General features: G+C 44.6%; 2 protein-coding genes and 1 non-coding gene across 3 annotated transcripts in view; 2 read left to right on the forward strand and 1 right to left on the reverse strand.

Annotated features, from left to right (window-relative positions):
• Window positions 1–23,280, forward strand: part of GPX7 (glutathione peroxidase 7) — a 263,667-nt gene that overhangs the window by 137,611 nt on the left and 102,776 nt on the right. The window lies entirely within an intron of this gene.
• LOC128575765 (U6 spliceosomal RNA) lies at window positions 5,674–5,780 on the reverse strand. The gene has a single exon (XR_008377158.1). It is a non-coding gene; the product is annotated as a U6 spliceosomal RNA (small nuclear RNA).
• Window positions 20,822–23,280, forward strand: part of ZYG11B (zyg-11 family member B, cell cycle regulator) — a 91,505-nt gene continuing 89,046 nt past the window's right edge. The window contains exon 1 of the mRNA XM_053576517.1: window positions 20,822–21,037. Within this exon, the coding sequence (XP_053432492.1) occupies window positions 21,008–21,037 (30 nt within the window). The 5' untranslated portion in view covers window positions 20,822–21,007. The remainder of the gene's footprint in view (window positions 21,038–23,280) is intronic.

The following is a 23,280-nucleotide window of genomic DNA, read 5'->3' on the forward strand; positions in this document are numbered from 1 at the left end:
AGACAGAGTCTTGCTTTATCACCCTCAGTAGAGTGCTGTCGCGTCACACCTCACAGCAACCTAAAACGCTTGAGCTCAAGCAATCCTCTTGCCTCAGCCTCCTGAGTACCTGAGACCATAGGCACTCACTGCAACACCCGGCTATTTTTAGAGACGGGGGTCTCACTCTTGCTCAGGCTGGTCTCGAACTCCTGAGCTCAAGCAATCCATCCACCTTGGTCCCCCAGAATACTAGGATTCAGGTATGAGCCACTGTGCCCGGTCAACATAGATGAGCTTTAAAAACATAATGTTGAGTGAAAGAAGCCAGACACAAAAAGCCACATATTGTATGATTCCATTTATATTACATATACAGAACAGGCCAGGCATGGTGGCTCATTCCCGTAGTCCTAGCAATTTGGGAGGCCAAAGTGGAAGGATCACATGAGTCCCAGAGTTCAAGACCAGCCTGGGAAATATGAGATCTTGTCTGTACAAAAAAAAAAAAAATTTTTCACAACTCACAAATATATATATATATATATATATATATTTTGAGACAGAGTCTTACTTTGTCACCCTTATTAGAGTGCTGTGTCGTCATAACTCAAGCAACCTCAGACTCCTGGGCTTAAGTGATTCTGTTGTCTCAGCCTCCCAAGTAGGTAAGACTATAGGTGCCTATCACAACACCCTGCTATTTTTAGAGATGAGGCCTTGTCCTGGCTCAGGCTGGTCTCAAACCTGTGAGCTCAGGCAATCCGCCTGCCTTGGCCTCCCAAAGTGCTGGGATTACAGGTGTAAGCCACCGCGCCTGGCCCCAACCCTCCTCCCCCTTTTTTTGAGACAGAGTCTCAAGCTGTCACCCTGGGTAGAGTGCCATGACATCACAGCTCATAGCAACCTCCAGTTCTTGGGCTCAAGTAATCCTCTTGCCTCAGCTTTTTTTTTTTTCTTAATTTTAGTAGAGATGGGGATCTCACTTTTGCTCGGGCTAGTCTCGAACTTGTGAGCTCAAGCAATCCACCCACCTTGGCCTCTCAGAGTGCTAGGATTACAGGTGTAAGCCACCATACCTGGACAAAAAAAATTTTTTTTCTTAAATTAGTCAGGTGTGGTGGTGCATCCCTGTAGTCCTAGCTACTGGGGAGGCCGAGGCAAGAGGATCCCTTGAGTCTAGGAGTTCATGGCTGTGGTGAGCAGCCTGAGTGACAGAGCAAGACTCTGTCTCAAAAAAAAAAAAAAAGAAGTCCAGAATAAGCAAAACCACAGAGACAGAATGTAGATTAGTGGTTGCCAGGGGCTGGTGGGGAGGGCTGAATAGAGAGCAACCACTATTAGATATAGGCTTCTGAGATTAGTGGTGATGGTTGCATTTGTAAATATTACTAAAAGCCACTGAATTATACACTTAAAAGGGAAGAGTTTTATGGAATGTGAGTTATATGTATTTTTTAATAAAGACTTAGGCCAGATGCAATGGCTCACGCTTGTAATCTTAGCACTCTGGGAGGCCGAGGTGGGTGGATTGCTTGAGGTCAGGGGTTCAAGACCAGCCTGAGCAAGAGTGAGACCCTGTCTCTACTATAAATACGGGCATTGTGGCGGATGCCTGTAGTCCCAGCTTATTGGGAGGCTGAGGCAAGAGGATCGCTTGAGCCCAAGAGTTCAGGTTGCTGTGAGCTGTGACGCCATGGCATTCAACCCAGGGCAACAGAGTAAGACTCTATCTCAAAAAAAAAGACTTAAGACAGAAGGGCCACTGAGGAGGCCACAACGCTTGAAGGAGCAGGCTTCAAACAGGTGAGCCCATACCCCTGGGGGGGAGGTCATGAAGACGTTTTAGGGGGTACACAAGCATGAATAATTAATTTTAAGAGAATCATTTGTCACAACGTCTACGTGTATAATTCTTTCCTAAAATTAATCTGCCTAGAATGTACCTTTTACTTTTCTTCTTTCACAATAGCTTTTCTTTTGCTTTTATTTATTTTATTGTTCTCATTCTGTCCTCCTGAGTAGAGTGCCACAGCATCACAACTCACAGCAACCTCAAACTCTTGGGTTTGAGCTATCCTCTTGCCTCAGACTCCCAGTACCTGGGAATACAGGCATGTGCCACTAGCCTGTCTAGTTTTTCTATTTTTAGAAGAGACAGGATCTCATGCTTGCTCAGGCTGGTCTTGAACTCCACAGCTCTAGCAATCTACCCACTTCAGCTTCATAGAGTGCTAGGAATTACAGGCATGAGCTACTGTGCCCAGCCCTTTCTTTCACTTTTTTTTACCTTGGGCGGCACCTGTGGCTCAGTGAGTAGTGCCCCGGCTCCACATACTGAGGGTGGCGGGTTCAATCCCAGCCCCGGCCAAACTGCAAAACAAAAAAATAGCCGGGTGTCATGGCGGGCGCCTGTAGTCCCAGCTCCTTGGGAGCCTGAGGCAGGAGAATCGCCTAAGCCCAAGAGCTGGTGGTTGCTGTGAGCTGTGACACAATGGCACACTACCGAGGGCGGCAAAAGTGAGACTCTGTCTCAAAAAAAAAAAAAAAAAAAAAGAAAGATATACCTTTCACCTATCCCAAATACTGTAATATGTTACTATACACATATTGCTCTGGGGGTAAAAATGGCTAGAGCACCATTGAAAGGAATAATTTGAGTATGTAGGGCTTCGGACGGAGTGTCCCAAAACAGCAAAGCAAGAGTATTTTACTAAGAAATTATTAAACTGATAATAAAAATGTAGACGTCATGTGCTAGCTTTGGCTAGCACATATACTAATATTGGAACAATATAGAGATTAGGTGGCCCTACGCAAGGATACACAAATTGGTGAAGCATTTATATTTTGATCAAAAAATGGAGATGTCTAATTAAAAATATATGAGGAGGGCAGCGCCTGTAGCACAGTGGCGCCAGCCACATACACCGAGGCTGGTGGGTTCAAACCCAGCCTGGGCCAGCTGAACAACAATAACAACTGCAACAAAAAAATAGCCAGGCATTGTGGCGAGTGCCTGTAGTCCCAGGTACTTGGCAGGCTGAGGCAAGAGAATTCCTTAAGCCAAAGAGTTTGAGGTTGCTGTGAGCTGTGATGCCATGGCACTCTACCAGGGCGACATAGTGAGAAGTGAGACTCTGTCTCAAAAAAAAAAAAAAAGAAAGAAAGAAAAAGAAATATATATATATGTGTATATATATATATATATGGATAACCATAGTCTTTGTTTTTTGTTTGTTTGTTTGTTTTGAAACAGAGTCTCAAGCTGTTGCCCTGGGTAGAATGCCTTGGTGTCACAGCTCACAGCAACTTCCAACTCTTGGGCTTAAGCGATTCTCTTGCCTCAGCCTCCCAAGTAGCTGGGACTACAGGCAAATGCCCGGCTATTTTTTTGTTGCAGTTGTCATTGTTTAGCTGGCCCAGGCTGGGTTCAAACCTACACAGCCCTAGGACCAGAGCCTTTCAAAATTCTTCTATAGGCCAGGCACTGTCTCACACCTGTAATCTTACTACTTTGGGAGGCCATGGTGGGAGCATCACTTTGGCAGAGCTGGAGAAATAGAAAAACTAGCCGGGTATTATGGTGGGTGCCTGTAGACTCACCTATGTAGGAGGCAGAGGCAGGAGGATTGCTTGAGCCCAAAAGTTTGAGGTTGCTGTGAGCTACGATGATGCCATGGCACTCTACTCCAGGCAACAAAGTGAGACTCTGTCTCAAAATAAATAAGTAAGTAAATAAAAATATAGTCTAGAATTAGCACCTGGAATACTGGAGCTCCAGCCCAGTCCAATTAAATTAGATTATTTGGATTGTAGATCAAGGCCTTATACATGTAGTTTTGAACACTCTTAGGTGATATTAATGTGAAGTTGGTATTGAGATCCACTACCTAAGGGAAAGAATATTGCAGCTTAAACAAAAGCACTGGTAATAGAAATGTATACAGAGAAGGGAAAAAAATTTAAGAAATCACCTAGTTCCTAGGTGATTTCTAAAAAATTTAAGAAATCACCTAGTTCCACCAGAATTCCTAGTTTGGAAAGAGCTTTGCAAATCTTTTGTTGAAGAATAAATTAATAAATCATAAATTACATATGACCCCCAAGTGGAAAAATTGATAGTATTTGGGTGATGCTTGGTTGCAAGGGGTGAAGGAGAGGAAGATGTGAAGGATGATGACTCCCAGGTGACCTTAAAAACACATCTGTGGAGATGGAAGGATTGCTTGAGCGAGGAGTTTTGAGACCAGCCTAAGCAATATAGTGAGACACCCAACTCAACAAAAACAAAAAAACATCTCGTGGGGGTCTGCTCCTGAAATAGGAAGAACAAGAAGTGGAAAGTTTTGGGGAAAGATGGGGAGTTAATCTTTGGACCTGTTGTTCTGAGATACCAGTGGGAGATCCAGGCATTTGGCTTTGGATGAGGAGGTCTGAGATTAGGAGAAAGGTTTGGGCTAATGCAAAATTTTGGACTCATCAGTACTGAAGGCTGGCCTTTCCCTATCTACCTTGAAATCATGGGAGAGTTTGTCTCCATTCAAGGATAGCATAGACATGCAGGGGTCCTCAAACTTTTTAAATAGGGGGCCAGTTCACTGTCCCTCAGACCGTTGGAGGGCCAGACTATAGTTTAAAAAAAAAAACAAACGATGAACAAATTCCTATGCACACTGCACATATCTTATTTTGAAGTAAAAAAACAAAAAGGGAACAAATACAATCACACTGCCTCATGCGGCCTGCGGGCCGTAGTTTGAGGACCCCTGGAAAAGATTGTGATGAGCATGCAGAATGTTTTTAGACTTCAGACCTGAAGGAGTTTTTAGTTTGACAAGATCCCGGGAGTGGCCATGAGAGTGAGTGGCTGAATTAGAAGGGAAGTGCATGGAACTGAAGAGGTCAAGAGGCTTGGCCACTTAGATCAATGTGGAAATCACCCCTGTTGTTGTAGGATTTCAATAGCATGGTGGCTCTCAGATTTTAGTGTCCGTAAGAATCACTTGGGTTCCCAGCTGCTCGGGAGGCTGAGGCAGGAGAATCGCTGAAGCCCAAGAGCTAGAGGTTGCTGTGAGTCCTGTGACATCATGGCACTCTACTGAAGGCAGTAAAGTGAGATTCTGTCTCTACAAAAAAAAAAAAAAAAGAATCACTTGGGTTTGGGTGCAGTGACTCACACCTGTAATCCTAGCACTCTGGGAGGCCAAGGCAGGTGAATCCATTGACCTCAGGAGTTTGAGACCAGCCCAGTTCAAGAGCAAGAGTAAGACCCCCGTCTCTACTAAAAATAGAAAAAATTAGCCAGGCATGGTAACAGGCACCTGAGGTCCCAGCTGCTCAGGAAGCTGTGGCAGGAGAGTTGTTTGAATCCAGGAGTTTGAGACACCATGACACTCTAGCCTGAGCAACAGAGCAAGGCTCTGCCTAGAAAAGAAAAGGAAGGAAGGAGAAAGGGAGGGAAAGAAGGAAGGAATCTCTCCTTTCTTTTTTTCTTTTTAAATTTATTTTATTTTCTTTTTCTTTTTTTTTTTATTAAATCATACTTGTCTACATTAATGTGATCATAGGGCACCATACACTGGTTTTATAGACCGTTTGACACATTTTCATCACCCTGGTTAACACAGCCTTCCTGGCATTTTCTTAGTTATTGTGCTAAGACATTTACATTCCACATTTACTAAGTTTCACGAAAATATGGAACGCTTCACGAATTTGCGTGTCATCCTTGCGCAGGGGCCATGCTAATCTTCTCTGTATTGTTCCAATTTTAGTATATGTGCTGCCAAAGCGAGCACTTTATTTTCTTTTTTTAGAGATAAGCTTTCACTCTTTCACCTATGCTGGAATGCAGCGCTGTGATCATAGCTCACTCCATCCTCCAATTCCTGGGATCACATAATCCTTCTGCCCTCAGCCTTCCAGTTAGCTGGGACTACAGGCTTGTGTTTTCATTGTTTTGGAGACTAGGTCTTGAACTCCTGGTTCTTAAGAGATCTTCCTGCCTCAGCCTCCCAGAGTGCTAGGATTATAGGCGTGAGCTGTTACATCCGGCTCTTTTCCCCATCTGTCATCTGTACATAGTGTCCTCAGTGATAACATGGATAAATTATTCAAATAAGTTTGGCACCTGTGGCTCAAGCGGCTAAGGTGTCAGCCGCATACACCTGAGCTGGTGGGTTCGAATCCAGCCTGGGCCTGCCAGACAACAATGATGGCTGCAACCAAAAAATAGCTGGGCTTTGTGGCGGGTGCCTGAGGTCTCAGCTAATTGGGAGGTAGAGGCAGGAGAATCACTTGAGCCCAGGAGTTGGAGGTTGCTGTGAGCTGTGATGCCAGAGCACTCTACCAAGGGCGACGGCTTGAGGCTCTGTCTCAAAAAAAAAAAAATTATTCAAATAAAACAAGACTTTACCTGGGAAAATAAACACGACAGTTTACTGGGCCCCATACCCAGAACTTCTGATTCAGTTGGGGGCCCAATAATTTGGATTTCTTTTTTTCTTTTTTTTTGCAGTTTTTTTGGCCGGGGCTGGGTTTGAACCCGCCACCTCCGGCATATGGGGCCGGCACCCTACTCCTTTGAGCCACAGGTGCTGCCCGATAATTTGGATTTCTAACGAGCTCCCAGGTGATGCTGGTAAAGGTGGGGACCACACTGTGACAAGTACTGGAGTAAGTGCCAAGGTCTTCTATGAATGTGTTTAGTTGATGACAGCCATAAACATGGCTGAGTTAGAATATGGCCCTGCTTTTTTTTTTTTTAAGGCAGAATCTCACTTCGTCACCCTGGGTAGAGTGCTGTGGCGTCCTACTCTAACCTCCAACTCTTGGGCTTAAGCGATTCTCTTGCCTTAGCCTCCCAAGTAGCTGGGACTACAGGTGCCTGCCACAACACCTGGTTATTTTTTGTTGCAGTTGTCATTGTTGTTTAGCTGGCGCAGGCCGGGTTCAAACCTGCCACCCTTGGTGGTGGCTGTGCCATAACCACTGTACTAAGGGGCTGAACCGGCCCTGACATGTAGAGGTCTCACCTAATGGTCAGTTCTTTGTGTACCTTAGGCACATACTTCTCCCTAACTCACACCTGAAATTTGGGCAACATTTACCTTCCCTCCTTGGTCTTAAGTTTAAAATTCTGTGTCAAAGAGCTTTGATTCCTTGTTCTATGTGATACACTTCACTTTGATGTTTGAATCAGAAATAGCTAGAGGTAGGCTCAGTGCCTGTAGCACAGTGGTTATGGCACTAGCCACATACACTGAGGCTGGTGGGTTTGAGCCTGGCTGGGGCCAGCTAAACAACAATGACAACTGCAATTAAAATAAAAAAATAGCTGGGTGTTGTGGTGGGCGCCTGTAGTTCTAGCTACTTGGGAGGCTGAGGCAAGAGAATCGCTTAAGCCCAAGAGTTGGAGGAGGTTGCTGTGAGCTGTGATGCCACAGTACTCTACCAAGGGCAACATAATAAGACCGTGTCTCAAAAAAAAAAAAAAATACCTAGAGGTACATTTATTTATTTATTTAGTTATTGAGACAGAGTCTCAAGCTGTCACCCTAGGTAGAGTGCTGTGGGATCACAGCTCACAGCACCCTCAAACTCTTGGGCACAAGTGATTCTCTTGCCTCAGCCTCCCAAGTAGTAGCTGGGAGTACAGGCAGCAGCCACACACCCGGGTACTTTTTTTTTTTTTCAGTTGTCATTGTTGTTTTAGCAAGCCCGGGCTGGGTTCAAACCCACCAGCCTTGGTGTATGTAGCTAGTGCCCTACCCACTGAGCTATGGGTGCCGCCTAGAGGTACCTTTATTCTAAAACCAACAACTTCAGGAGGAAAAAGCAGACTGAACTGTTTAACTGATTTCTATTTAACACCTCCAGAGATTTCTCTGTCTTGGGGAATAAAGAAAAGGAAAGACAACACTACAAAGGTCATTTATAGGTTAAGGGAATAATTGTAGGCATACTTCCCAAAGTAATGATCTTTCTCACAATAAATATGTTTTGGGCATTTATGTAATTTTCCGAAACATAGTTTAAAAGCTTTAGGAGTTAACTTTATCTATTTATATTAAAAGTTGGGAAACTGGGCAGTGCCTGTGTCTCAGTGGGTAGGGAGCTGGCCCCATTATACCAAGGGTGGCAGGTTCAAACCCAGCCCGGCCAAACTGCAACAACAAAGTAGCCAGGTGTTGTGGCGGGCGCCTGTAGTCCCAGCTACTTGGGAGGCTGAGGCAAGAGAATCACCTAAGCCCAGAAGTTGGTGTGAGCTGTGACACCACGGTACTCTACTGAGAACGATAAAGTGAGACTCTGTCTCTTAAAAAAACAAACAAACAAAAAAAAAGTTGGGAAACTACAGGAAAGACTTGTAACTTACAACAAAAGATAGAACATGGTAAAATGTAATCTCACTGGATATCTTTGCCTCACCCTGATTAGTCACACAAAAGGGCTTGGTTTACATCACCACACTTACAGGTTCAGGGAGTTTGCTTCTTTCTGTACAAAACCCTGCTTTATTGTTCCTTTTGAATCAAGACGAGATTAGTAGACACTTAATTAACTTTTTTGTTTGTTTGTTTAGAAACAGAGTCTCATTTTATCACCCTTGGTAGAGTGCCGTGGCCTCACACAGCTCACAGTAACCTCCAACTCCTGGGCTTAGGCGTTCTCTTGCCTCAGCCTCCTGAGTAGCTGGGACTATAGGCACCCGCCACAACCCCTAGCTATTTTTTTGTTGCAGTTTGGCCGGGGCCGGGTTCCAACCCCCACCCTCAGTATATGGGGCTGGCGCCCTACCCACTGAGTCACAGACGCGGCCCAACACTTAATTAACTTTAATCTACATTTCTCTCCTCTGGAGACACATATTCAGATTCCACAGTTAGGAGTTCTCACCAGGTCCCCCATGAGATTTTGGAGTCACCATGTGAAAAGGATGTCCCATGTGCATTCTAATTTCTCCAAATTCTTTTTTTTTTTTTTTTTGCAGTTTTTGGCCAGGGCTGGGTTTGAACCCACCACCTCCGGTATATGGGGCTGGCGCCCTACTCCTTTGAGCCACAGACGCTGCCAAATTTCTCCAAATTCTTGTGGCCCATGTTAAATATTACCTGCTCCTTGTCCATTCTGGGACCAGATGCCTGTTGCTGGACAGAGTCTGTCCGCCTGTCGCACAAGCCAGTCAATGGAGAAGCAGATAAGACATCAACAGTTTCACTTTTATTTACAGAAAAACCTGTGATTCTAGAGAGCAGGGGGATATCTTCCCAAAGAACTGCTGTGCCCACCTCTTTCACTTCGTTCTTTTCTTTTCTTTCTTTCTTTTTTTTTTCTTATGCGGTTTTTGGCTAGGGCCAAGTTTGAACCCACTACCTCTGGTATATGGAGCTGGTACCCTACTCCTTGAGCCATAGGCGCCACCCCCTCCTTTGTTACTTTTTAATTCTCACAGTAAAAGAAAACATTAGCAATATTATTACTCGTCATAGTATAAGTTAAACAGATTCCTCTTCATAGGTTCCATAGTTATGTGTTATCTTCTTACTTTAAAGTGGTTAGATTTTCAAAGCATTTTTACTTTAGACTAAATTTAAAGTCAATCAACACTTCGCCGAGTACACAGAGTGCCCTGGGTTCTCGACAGGTACCATGGAGTCCAGTTCCCCAACTTATCTGTGACAGTAGCCTTGGAAGTGAATAAACAATCTCCAGATGTCAGCACGTAGGGTTATCCAGCCTTGTTAGGGTCTGACCAGCAGCACCCTGCTGGAAATGGCTGTTCAGGTTAACAGTGGTTGGTAACTTGGGTCTGACCAGCAGCGCCCTGCAGGAAATGGCTGTTCAGGTTAACAGTGGCTGGTAACTTATCTAGAGAAATCAAGACTCTGGCTAGATAAGTATAGAGCCAGAATGTTAGAATTGGTAGAGAGCTTCACAGTCACCCTTCCTGACCACTTACCCTCTCACAACATTTTACAGAGACCAAACCCCACAGAGAGGAAAGATTTGCCTAAGGACTCAGCATTCTGGAGTTTCAAAGGGCCTTGAAGGTCATCAAAAATACCTCCCCAATGTCAGAGCCAGGGACTAGAAGTCAATCCTCCTATCTCCTGGTACAGTGCTCCTCAGTCTTCTCCTGAGATAGTACACCTGTATTTCAGAAGCCTTCTAGAGAGGTATAAAATCCTTTTTTGTCCCCCCTGCTCAAATTATCCTCACTTGCCTTCTGGCACCTGATAGGAGAAAGTAGCAAGATAAGAGACAGTATGAGGGAATGGAAAGTGTTTTCCTGGACCAGCCTCATCAAGATCACCAGGAAACATGTTAGTAATGCAAAATCTTGACCCTGACCCAGGCCTAATGGATGAGAAACTCTGGCAGAGGGACCTAGCAAACTGCTTTAACAAACACTCCAGGAGATTATGACAGACATTAAAATTTGCATGGTTCAGTGCCCATAGCTCAGTGGTTAGGGCACCAGCCACATACACTGGGGCTGGCAGGTTCGAACCCTGCCCGGCCCTACTAAAAACAACAATGACAACTACAACAACAAAAAACAGCCAGCGCTGTGGCGGGCGCCTGAAGTCCCAGCTACTTGGGAAGCTGAGGCATGAGAATCGCTTAAACCTCTCTCATCTGAGGTTGCTATGAGCTGTGACGCCATGGCACTCTACCAACGGCGACAAAGTGAGACTCTGTCTCAATAAGGAAAAGTAAATAGGGCGGCGCCTGTGGCTCAGTGAGTAGAGCGCCGGCCCCATATACAGAGGGTGGTGGGTTCAAACCCAGCCCTGGCCAAACTGCAACAAAAAAACAGCCAGGCATTGTGGCGGGTGCCTATAGTTCCAGCTGCTCGGGAGGCTGAAGCAAGAGAATCAAGTAAGCCCAAGAGTTAGAGGTTGCTGTGAGCTGTGTGACGTCATGGCACTCTACCCGAGGGCAGTACAGTGAGACTCTGTCTCTACCAAAAAAAAAGTAAATAGGCTCAGCGCCTGTAGCCCAGTGGTTATGGCGCCAACTACATACATTAGGGCTGACAGATTTGAGCCCGACCCAGGCCTACTAAACAATAATGAAAACTACCATTAAAAAAAATAGCTGGGTGTTGTGGCTGGTGCCTGTAGTCCCAGCTACTTGGGAGGCTGAGGCAAGATAATCGCTTAAGCCCAAGAGTTTGAAGTTGCTGTGAGATGGGATGCCATAGCACTCTACCAAGGGCAACATAGTGAGACACTGTCTCAAAAATAAATAAATAAATAAATAAAATTTGCAATGTACTATAGGAGAAAATTAGTTTTTTTTTTTTTTTTGTAGAGACAGAGTCTCACTTTTGGTCTCACACAGCTCACAGCAACCTCCAACTCCTGGGCTTAAGCAATTCTCCTGCCTCAGCCTCCCGAATAGCTGGGACTACAGGTGCCCGCCACACCGCCCGGCTATTTTTTGGTTGCAGTTCAGCCGGGGCCGGGTTTGAACCCGCCACCCTCAGTATATAGGGCTGGCGCCTTACCAACTGAGCCACAGGCGCTGCCCTGTTTTGTTTTGTTTTTTAGAGACACAGTCTCACTTTGTTGCCCTGGGGAGAGTGCTATGGAGTCATAGCTCACAGCAACCTCAAACTCCTGGGCTCCAGCGATCCTCCTGCCTCAGCCTCCCAAGTACCTGGAACTACAGGCGCCTGCCACAACGCCCAGCTATTTTTAGAGGTGGGGGTCTCACTCTGGCTCAGGCTGGTTTTGAACTTATCAGCTCAGGCAATACATCTGCCTCAGCCTCCCAGAGTGCTAGGATTATAGGAGTGAGCCACCATGCCCAGCCTACTGGAGATGGGGTCTCACTTTTGCTCAGTCTAGTCTCAAACTCCTGAGTTCAAGCAATCTATCTGTCTTGGCCTCCCAAAGTGCTATGATTGCAGGCTTTGGCTGGGCTGGGTTGGGCCTAGAAAATTAATTTTGCATTAGAAAAGCCTCCTGTTCCCCTGAGATCCTTCCTATGGTAGAGAAAAATTTCAGTCCTCTCCAAGGCTGTGAGGTAATAATATGAGCTCTAGGGTCAGATTGAGCTCTTTCACTGCTGACTTGTGAAGTTTCTTTTTTCTGAGCCTGTGTTTTCTTATCTATAAAATAGGATAATAACTCCTTCTCTAAGCACCAGGGGATTGTTGTAAGGCTGGCTGATAAATTGCCTTCTAAAAAACTGTTTGCTCTGACTTTGTGAGGGATTTCTAGAGCTAACTGGATTGCTACTTTTGGCCCTGGAGGGAAACATCCCTGTGCTACTGCTTAACTCTACATACAGAGCAGCCACCCCACCAACCAGGGGTAGTTCTTTTAATAGATGGTGCTTATTGGAAACTTCTGTCCTGAGTCTTCATTCTGATGAGTGGTTGGAATGCAGCTCAGCACCTCATGCTCAGGGAGTAACCAGCTGAAATTTCACCATACTCAGTAAGTTTATTTTCCCCTTAATTAAATTGTTAAAGAGGAGCTTGGTTATTTTTAATTGGGTATCTTTTTTTTTTTTTTTTTTTAATTTGGCCGGGGCTGGGTTTGAACCCACCACCTCCGGCATATGGAATCGGCGCCCTACCCGCTGAGCCACAGGCGCCACCCTAATTGGGTATCTTTTTAATTATTCAACAGAGTCCACAAAAGACAGTACAGTATCTTCAGAATGGTCCCTTCCCTCAATGTTTCAAACTACTGAACAGGAAATCTTGCCTTAGAAATCAGTGAGTTGTATTGAAACTCCTATTCCCTTGCTTTTTGCTTTTTCTCATTTAATTTTCTTGAATCATGGACGTTTAGAATTAGAGAGAACCTTAACAATCATCAAATCTATTTATTTATTATTTTTTTTTTTTTTGCAGTTTGGCAGGGGCTGGGTTTGAACCCGCCACCCTCGGTATATGGGGCCGGCGCCCTGCTCACTGAGCCACAGGCGCCGCCCGTCAAATCTATTTTTTAAGTCATCAGAGAGCATCTGCCTATCATATCTGCTCTATTTGGTCAATCAGACCCTTTCTGCACATCTCTGGTGACTAGGAGCTCATACCTTGTAAGTAGCCTGTTCCATATGTGATGGTTCTCACTTTTAGATTATTCTTGTTTTTGTCCAGCTGAAATCTACCTTCCTGTAGCTTCCTAGTCCTTACTTGCTTTTGGTGTACCTCCTAGACCAAGTTGATATTTTCATAATAGTAATAATAATGGCTATCATTTAAGATTATGAAGGAGTCTTCCAAATTCTGAAAACCTTATAAACCCTGAATGTCTTAGATTCGGTCTTAATTATAATTAGGTCAAGACCAGAAGGCGCAAATGTCAATTGGAAGAATTTTGAAAGGACACAAGTGTTTTTGAGAGAGCAAAGCACTGAATTAACCATTAACTTCTGTTTACATAGATAAGAGGAAAGACTACTGCCCAGTTATATACCGTATTTTGCCATATATAATGGCAAACTTATTTACCACTTATTGCACACTTTTTTACCCACATGGGTGGTACTAATTCTGTATCTATATAAATGTTTTAAATTCTTTTATTTATGCTTATGCACTAAAAGTATAACTCTAGAAAGCAATAATGATATCTGTATGCAAAAGAATACCTCAAAGTATAGTAGTAATCAGTTTTGTTGAACTTATGGAGCACTTGCAACAAAAGCATTTTCAAACATCTAAGAGCTATGTATTTCCCTTCATACACTTTAGGCAGGAGCTAGCAATCTAGCTGCTACTTTTACAAAAATGATTGGAAGATCCCTTGGAAAAAAGTTGAAATGGTTTTCTTTTTTTTTTGTAGAGACAGAGTCTCATTTTATGGCCCTCGGTAGAGTGCCGTGGCCTCACACAGCTCACAGCAACCTCCAACTCCTGGGCTTAAGCGATTCTCTTGCCTCAGCCTCCCAAGTAGCTGGGACTACAGGCGCCCGCCACAACACGTGGCTATTTTTTGGTTGCAGTTTGGCCGGGGCCGGCTCTGAACCTGCCACCCTCGGTATATGGGGCCGGCGCCTTACCGACTGAGCCACAGGCGCCGCCCGGTTTTCTTTTTTTTTTTTTGGCCGGGGCTGGGTTTGAACCTCTGGCATATGGGACCGGCGCTCTACTCCTTGAGCCACAGGCGCTGCCCTGAAATGGTTTTCATACACTGCAAACTTTAAGCTAACAGTTATTATTTTTTTTAAGCTAACAGTTATTAAATATGCTAAAGAGCATGGCAACAGAGCTGCCGAGAGACACTTTGGACTTTATACCACAGACAATGTCATCAGAGGGTGAAGGCAAGAAGAAAAGCTTTAGGGAGGCGCCTGTGGCTCAGAGGGGTAGGGCGCTGGCCCAATATGCCGGAGGTGGTGGGTTCAAACCCAGCCCCAGCCAAAAAAAAGAAGAAAAGCTTTAGGCTTGGCGCCTGTAGCTCAGCAGTTAGGGTGCCAGCCACATACACTGGGGCTGGTGGGTTTGAACAGGCCCGGGCTTGCTAAACAACAATGACAATTATAACAAAAAATTAGCCGGACATTGTGGACAGGTGCCAGTAGTCCCAGCTACTTGTAAGGCTGAGGCAAGAGAATCACTTAAGCCTAAGAATTGGAGGTTGCTGTGAGCTGTGATGCCTTGGCACTCTACTGAGGGTGACATAGTAAGACTCTGTCTCAAAAAAAAGAGGAAAGAAAAGCTTCTTCAGATGTCCAATGTGAAGGAAACCTCTAAAGTGGCAGGAGATAAAGACCTGGATTCTGGAGCAGCGTCAAACTAGGATCTCTGGTTGGGCTTTGTGGTGCATGCCTGTAAGGCACATTCTGGGAGGTCGAGGTGAAAGGATTGCTTGAGGCCAGAAGTTTGAAACCAGCCTGAGCAAGAGTGAGATCCCATCTCTACTAAAAATAGAATTAGCAGGGTGCTGTGGTATGTGCCTATAAGTCTCAGCTACTCAGGAGGCTTGGCTTGAACCCAAGAGTTTGAGGTTCCAGTGAGCTATATTGACACTACTGAACTCTACCCAGGGCAACGGAGTGAGAATCTTTTTAACAAACCCCAAAATCTGGGCAGTGCCTGTGGCTCAGTGGGTTGGGCACTGGCCCCATATACCAAGGGTGGCGGCTTCAAACCCGGCCCCTGCCAAACTGCAACAGAAAAATAGCCGGGTGTTGTGGCGGGCGCCTGTGGTTCCAGTTACTCAGGAGGCTCAAGGGAATCGCCTAAGCCCAGGAGTTGGAGGTTGCTGAGAGCCGTGTGATGCCACGGCACTCTACTGAGAGCGATAAAGTGAGACTCTGTCTCTACAAAAACAAACAAACCCCCAAACCAAAAAACAACAACACAAGAACCCTGGGATTGCTGTTTCAACCAAGATGATACGAGAAGAGGGAAATAGGATTGTATGAGAAAAAACAAAACAAAACACTGATGGTTTTTCAGGGACACCTAAATAGTGCTTTAAGTTTATGAAGAGAGAGGGATTGAGCACGAGGACAACAAAAACACTTGACCCCAAACTTCCAGCAGCCTGTGAGAATTCCAAGTTTTGGAATTTCATTCTGTTATCAGTCTTTGAAAGACTTACAACGTTGAGGTATCCCAAATCGCCAACACAGGTGAGTTCCTACTTAAATTCGAGGTGTCAATGTGCCACCCGACAGAACTGTGGATGTCAAAGGATCAAAGACTGTGGCTGTTAAAACTAGTGGATGTGAGAAAACACTTTCACTGCTGTTCTAGCCTGTTGTGCGGATGGGAAAAAGCTACCATCCATGACCATCTTCAAAATAAAAGCATTTCCAAAAGAAAAGATTCCAAGTAGAGTTATTGTCCACGTACATGAAAAAGGATGGATGAAAGAAGAAGGCATGGAAATATGAAAGAATATGAAATATTAAGAAAGTTAGGTCACAAAGGCCTGGAGGATTACTTAGAAAAGCAGCTTTGCTTTTTTTTTTCTTAAGAGACAGAGTCTCACTTTGTCACCCTCGGTAGAGGGCTATGACATCACAGCTCACAGCAACCTCCAGCTCCTGGGCCTAGGTGATTCTCCTGCCTCAGCCTCCCTAGTAGCTGGGACCACAGGCACCCACCACAACACCCGACTATCTTTTTTTGCAGTTTGGCCGGGACCAGGTTCAAACCTGCCACCCTCGGTATATGGGGGCAGCACCCTATTCATTGAGCCACAGGTGATGCCCCCAAAGCTTTGCTTGTTTTTGATCACTTCAAAGCCCATGTTACACAAAATGCAAAAGCAATCATAGCAGATTTGAAAACCCAACTTGCTGTGATATCTGGTAGACTAACTAGCTAACTGCAACCTCTTGATGTATCAGTAAACAAGCCCTTCAAGGCCCTAATGAAGAAAGTGGATGTTGGGCTGGGCATGGTGACTCGCACCTGTAATTCTAGCACTTTGGCAGGCCGAGGCAGGTGGATTGCCTGAGCTTAGAGGTTGGAGACCAGCCTAAGCATGTGTGACTCCCCCTCCCCACCATCTCTAAAAATAGCCAGGTGTTGTGGTGGGCACCTGTAGTCCCAGGTACTTGGGAGCCTGAGGCTTAGGCAAGAGAATTGCTTGAGCCCAAGAGTTTGAGGTTGTTGTGAGCTATGATGCCATGGCACTCTACTAAGGACAACAAAGTGAGACTCTTATAAAAAAAAAAAAAAGTGAGACTGTTTTGCCCCCTCCCCCAAAAAGAAAGTGGATGTCATGATGCAGTCAGCTGATAATGATTTAACACCTGCAGGCAAAATCAAGAAAGCATTTATTACCCAGTTTGTGATTGGATCCTAAGGCCATGAAATGGTGTCAAGAAGGAAGTGGTTGTGAAAACGTTTAAAAAATGTAGCACCAGAAATGCTATGGATGGAACTGAGGATGATGACATTTATTAGATGAAGAAAGTGATTCTTTAGAATACACTGGCAATGTAGAAATCCAAGAAGACTATACTTCTGATATTGACAGTGATGAAGAGCTCCCGGCCTTCTGTGATCATAAATAGTATAAATTTGTTACTGGTACATAAAATTTTTCTTTTCTTCTTTTGAGACAAAGTCTCACTCTGTGTCCTGGGTAGAGTGCCATGGCATCTTAGCTCACAGATTGTCTTGGGCTCAAAAGATCCTCTTGCCTCTACCTCCCAAGTAGCTGGGACTACAAGTGCCTGCCACCACACTCGGCTAGTTTTTTTATTTTTAGTAGAGACAGTGTCTCACTTTTTTGCTTAGGCTGATGTTGATCTCCTGAGCTTTGGTAATCCACATGCCTCAGCTTCCCAGAGTGCTAGGATTATAGGCGTGAGAGTGCCTGGCCCATAAAATTTGTGTCTGTTCTAATGTTTTCTAATTATTTATTGTTACATAACATTTCTTGTACCATAATATGTTAAAAAATAAATGCTGGGCGGCACCTGTGGCTTGAAGTGGTAGGGCGCCGATCCCATATGCTGGAGGTGGTGGGTTCAAACCCAGCCCTGGCCAAAAACCATACACACACACACACTAAATACATAAATAAATAATCAATTAAAAAAAAACAACAAAAATTAAAAAAAATGCTAAACTTCCTTTATAATATAAAAAACAAACACCTAAATATATATGTGTGTATATATATATAAAAAGATTTGAATCTCTCAGCCTTAGCACAGCTTTCTAGAAACTTCTGTGCCTTCACTTCAGCCAAGTGGAGGAAGAATCAAATATACAACTGAAGTGCAAAAGAAGAAAAGGCAGAGATGCAAGGAAACCACTTACTTGTACACACATAAAGGCCACAAAAGCAGTAACATAGAACACCAGAGGCTGAGAACACTGCACAAGCTGTTGGACGGCATGTTACTGTTCAGACTGTTGAACTGCATGGTACTGTCCGGAATGTGTCTTTCAGTGGAGGTAAGACGCTGGATTGCCAAGACCATCCCTGGAGATGCGTCTTACTCACACCAAAAAAGTACCTATTGGTATTTTGCCTTGGACCTGACATTCTGGACTAGATCTGCTCTCAATTGTAGCTAAGTATATAATAAATCATATCTGCACTGTTTCAGCTGAAGAATAAAAAATTACATTAAAAAATTAAAACAGGGTGGCACCTGTAGCTCAAAGGAGTAGGGCGCTGGCCCCATATGCTGGAAGTGGTGGGTTCAAGCCCAGCCCTGGCCAAAAACTGCAAAAACGAAAGAAAAGAAAAAGAAAAAGAAAAAGAAAAAAAAAAATTAAAACAAAAAATTTTTTTCTTGAAAAATTTGGGCCAAAAACATGGGTGTGCATTATATATGGGAGGATGTTATACACAACAAAATATGGTACTATTTTTTTTTGGCCGGGGGCTTGGTTTGAACCTGCCACCTCCCGTATATGAGGCTGGCGCCCTACTCCTTGAGCCACAGGCGCCACCCCAAAATATGGTACTATTTATCACTGAATTTAAGTTTATAGATATACTTATTCTGAATTCTTCCTCATAAAGTTGAATTCCCAGTTTCCTTTCCTTTCCTTTCCTTTCCTTTCTTAACAATGTCTCACTTTGTCACCCTGGGTAGAGTGCTGTAGGATCATAGCTCACAGCAACCTCAAACTCTTGGGCTCAAGAGATCCTCTTGCCTCAGCCTCCTGAGTAGCTGGAACTACAGGTCCTCGACACAACGCCTGTCTAGTTTTCGAGATGGAGTCTCACTCTTGCTCAGGGTGGTCTTGAACTTGTGAGCTCAAGCAATCCACCTGCCTCAGCCTCCCAGAGTGCTAGTGAGCCAGTGGGCCCCACCTTCCACAAAGCTTATTTTCATAGTTCCAAGGAATCCCAATTTGCAACCTTGAGATTTTGAATCGTTATAGGAAATCACATTTCTTAGAATGTTTGTTGAAGAAAACAGTTTTTTTCACTTAAATCTCTGTTTTCTTTCTTTCTTTGTTTTGTTTTTGAGACAGTCTCACTTGTCACCCTTGACAGAGTGCCATGGTGTCATGGCTCACAGCAACCTCAAACTCCTGGGCTTAAGCTATTCTCTTGCCTTAGCCTCCTAATTAGCTGGGACTACAGGCGCCCACCACAACACTTGGCTATTTTTAGAGACAAGGTCTCGCTCTGGCTCAGGCTGGTCTTGAACCTGTGAGCTCAGGCAATCCATCTGCCTCAGCCTCCCAAGTGCTTATAGGCGTGAGCCACCTTGCCGGGCCAATTTTTCACTTAAAGTTGTCCATTTGCCAAAGGAGATTGATTATACTAACCAACCTTATTATGAGTAACCACTGGTCTGGTTTTAATTAACTCAACCAGAATAAAAAAATTGTATAGAACCTCTTAAAATTAGAACATTGATAAAGCCAATCCTCATGGTAAAAATTAATTTTACGTATAAAATAAGTGGCTCTAAATTATTAGAATTATTATTATTTTTGAGACAAGATTTCTCTCTGTTGCTCATGCTAGAGTGCCATAGTTTCACCTTACTTCACAAATTCTCACTCTTTGCCCTGGGTAGAGTGCCATGGTGTCATAGCTCACAACAACCTCAAACTCTTGGGCTCAAGTGATCACTTGCCTCAGCCTCCTAGCTGGGTCTATAGGCATCTGCCACAAGGCCCAGCTAGTTTTTCTATTTTTAGTAGAGACAAGGTCTCTCTCTTGCTCAGGCTGGTCTCCAACTCCTGAGCTCAAGGAATCCACCCTCCTTGGCCTCCCAGAGTGCTAGGAGTACAGGCGTGAGCCACCACCATGAAATGGGAAAATGCATGAAACTGGAGAAATGTAGTAGTATAGTCAAGCATTATGGGCCGCTTTGAGAATAATGATATCAAATTCAGGGAACGTCAGTCAACCAGACAGTATGGTTTGGGATTCTTCTCCACCCTCTCCGTTTTGCTTCAGGTTCAGGATAGGAGTTTCCTCCAGAAGGACTGGAGAAATGAAAGTGAATACCTGGGCATGATTTTGATTTTCATAATAAACAATAGAATCTTAGCTGTTTAAGGAAGAAAGCCAGAACTTGAGGACAGGGTGAGGAAGAACAGCTAAAAGGTAGTAGGATCAGTGGATTTCGGTAGGATCAATATATTTGGGTCTCAGCTAGACCCATCTCTACCAAAAATAGAAAAAGCAGCTGGACATGGCGGCAGGCGCCTGTAGTCCTAGCTACTTGGGAGGCGGAGGCAAGAGGATTGCTTGAGTCCAAGAGACTGAGGTTGCTGTGAGTTGTAATGCCACAGCACTCTAGCCACGGCAACAGAGTGAAACACTGTCTGAATGAATGAATGAACGAATAAATAAATAAATTTGTGTTTCAGTGGAGTTGAACAGTTTTTGGAGTATTATCAGAGGGAGTGAGATAAGAATAAGGTTGTGGTGGGAGCGTTAGATGAATGCAATTTGAGATTATGGAGGGTTCCAATTATTGCTAAGGAGAAGATCTAAGATATGAGCCTGGGAGTGAGAAGTTGAGGCGATTGTTCCTAGACCCGAATCTGGGAGGCTAGAGGATCGGAAGAACCATCTCAGAGAATGTTGAAATCACCCATAATTATGACAGTAGTAGTAATGAACGACAGTAAACCAGACACTAACACCTTAAAGAATGATGGTAAGTGACAGAGGAGGACAAATACAGTTGACTGAAATGAGAGGCAGCGCTAGTCTCTAGTCATGACGTAATATTTAAAGGTCTCCTCATTTTTAAAGGGAGCCAGGGAGGATTTGAGGTGTGCGGCTCCTTTAAAGGCCCGGGCGGAGGGCGAATCCGGAGGTCGGGCTTGGGGCCGGGGACACCTCAGCGGAGTCTGCGCATTGCGAGAGGAGGCGGGGCCAAGCTCGGCTCGCGAGCCCGGGCGGGGCGTCCCGGGGGCGGAGTTTGCGCTCCTGTACGGGCTTGAAGCTGCGGCTGCTGCACTTGTATCTTCTGAGGGAGAGAGGCCGAGGCCTGGGCCGAGCCCGGAGCCGCCGCTCGCCGGAGCCTCCTGGAGCCCCCGCGCCGGCTCAGCTTGGGGGCGGGCTCCGGTCCGGCCCGCCGCCGCTCCCAGGACAGAGGCTGCATGCCCGAGGACCAGGCCGGCTCAGCCATGGTGAGGGAGCGAGGCCTGCCCGAGCCGCAGCCGCCCGCCACCTTAGCCCCCGCGGGCTTGCCCCTCCCTAGCTCTGGTGTCCCTCTCGGGATCCTGCGTTAACCTCAGTCCCTTGTTCCTGGCCACTCGGTTTCCAGCTCCTTCTTCCCCGTGTACCCCATTCACTTGCTGGGGGGAGCCCCTGTAGGTAACACCCCCTTCATCTCCCTTCTTCCCAGGGACATCCTTTTTTTATCGCTCCCAGTGACAGCCTTTTTCTCGTTCTCTGTGCCACCCCCTCCGCGTCCTTTAACCTTAACCCTTCCTTCCTTTTCTCTACTATTTTGCCTTTTCCTCTCTTCTGTGATCTTTAGTCCTGTCTCCCGTTTCCTCCGCATTTTTTGCTTGCTTCTCACCAACCCCTCCATTCACCGTTTAATCTGCACTGCCCCCTTCTCTCCGTATCCCTTCTCCCCTCCGTCCTCTCCTCCTTATCGGATGTCCTCCCTCGCCCCCTCTCACAGCTGTCCCCATTTCCTTCTACAGTCTTCTGGGGTCTAAGCAGGAACAATTGAGGACTATTGCTTCCCGGGAGCTGTAGGGAGGGCAGATAGGAATTTGTAGTCATTCTTTTTTCCTTTTCTTTTTTGGAGAGGAGAAGGGGGAGATTGGAGGTATTGAAGAGAGAGCCTGGAAGCCTTATTAGTGTCATTCCTAAATCTGAGACATGGTGTGTTATAGAGTGATGAAGTGAAGGCCAGCATGCATACTGTGACCTTATAAGATATTTAGCCTTTTGACAGAAATAAGTTTAAAACTTCTGATTTTTTTTGAGCATCTTTTGATGGAGAGGTACAGTTTGGGAAATGGAAAACTATTTGTTTACAGGCTTGACTATTATAACTGAGAACAAATGATTTTTTTTTTTTTTTTGAGGCAGAAACCAAGGGCATTTGAGGACTGACAATCAACTTGGTGGGCAGTCAGATTGTGACAGCCTCTTTAATACCTTCTCACGGGTTCATTTGTTTTGCTGTCTCTGCTTTACTTGAGAGAACCTTCTATTTGCAAATTTTTCACAATAGATTCAAACTTCAGTTGATTTTTTTTTTCATTCAGTTGGATTACACGTGGTTTGCAGTAGATTTATTGGAAACATTGCTCCAGCTCCATCACATGCAGCTCTGTCACATGCAACAAGCTACATTTTGGTCTCTGAGAGGAATAGACATTCTAGTGAAAACTAAATCCTGATAATTATGTTCTCCTAGGAGGTTAGTCAGTTTTTATTTTCCCTCCATCTGTTCTTTAGGAAAGTGTATTACTATTACCATAAAGTCATTTAATCTATGGACTTTCCGTAATTCCCTGACTCTTGCATTTTTAGGTTGTCATTTTCCTGTGTCTGTCTCCTTCACTTTCACAACCCATTACCTTGTTATTGTGTGTTAACCTGTTTCTCCCTGTGGAATGTGGGTTCTGTTAGGCAGCAACTGTGCCTTATTCCTGTTATTCCTGGTGCTCAGGCCAACTAGGTGCTTGAATGATTGACTTTATGGTCTCATTTTCCTACCTGATAAGTATAATCTTAAACTGAAATGTGAGGCAACTGGACTACCCAGTGTGAGTTTGAGAATCTTATTTTTGGTGCAAAAGAAAATTTAGTAAAATATGCTGATATTCTCTTCAGAATAACAAGCCATTCTGCTTAAGACATCAAGTTAGATTTTTGGAAGTATGATCCCTCCTCCTAAGAATGTATAAATAAAGAGGGAGGAGTTGTGTACTCATCTTTGGGTATTTGAGATCCCAAAGTGTCATTTGAGCTGGTCCTGAAAGATGAATAAGATTTATATAAATCATTTTGGGAAGAGAAAGGATGCTTCATTGTAAATGTGAGTAGGAAGTGGAAGGGAATTAGGATGCATGGTAGGAAGCAGGATTACCTTTATAAAGAAAGGAAGATGTATAGTAGAAACTATAGATATTGTTTTAATCCATTTAGTCTGCTGTAGCAAAATACAGTGCCCACACATAATGGAAGGGACAAGACAACTTTCTGGGGCCCCTTTTATAAGGGAACTAATCTCATTCATAAGGGTTCTGCTCTACTGATCTTATCACCATTCAAAGGCTCTGCCTTCTAATACCATCCCCTTAGGGATTAAAATTTCAACATACAAATTTTTAGGGGCACAAGCATTCAGACCATAGCTATATTAGGCATGATTATTTATTTATTTATTTATTTGAGACGGAGTCTC

The sequence above is a fragment of the Nycticebus coucang genome, chromosome 22 (genome assembly GCF_027406575.1).
Source record: "Nycticebus coucang isolate mNycCou1 chromosome 22, mNycCou1.pri, whole genome shotgun sequence".
Lineage (NCBI taxonomy): Eukaryota > Metazoa > Chordata > Mammalia > Primates > Lorisidae > Nycticebus > Nycticebus coucang.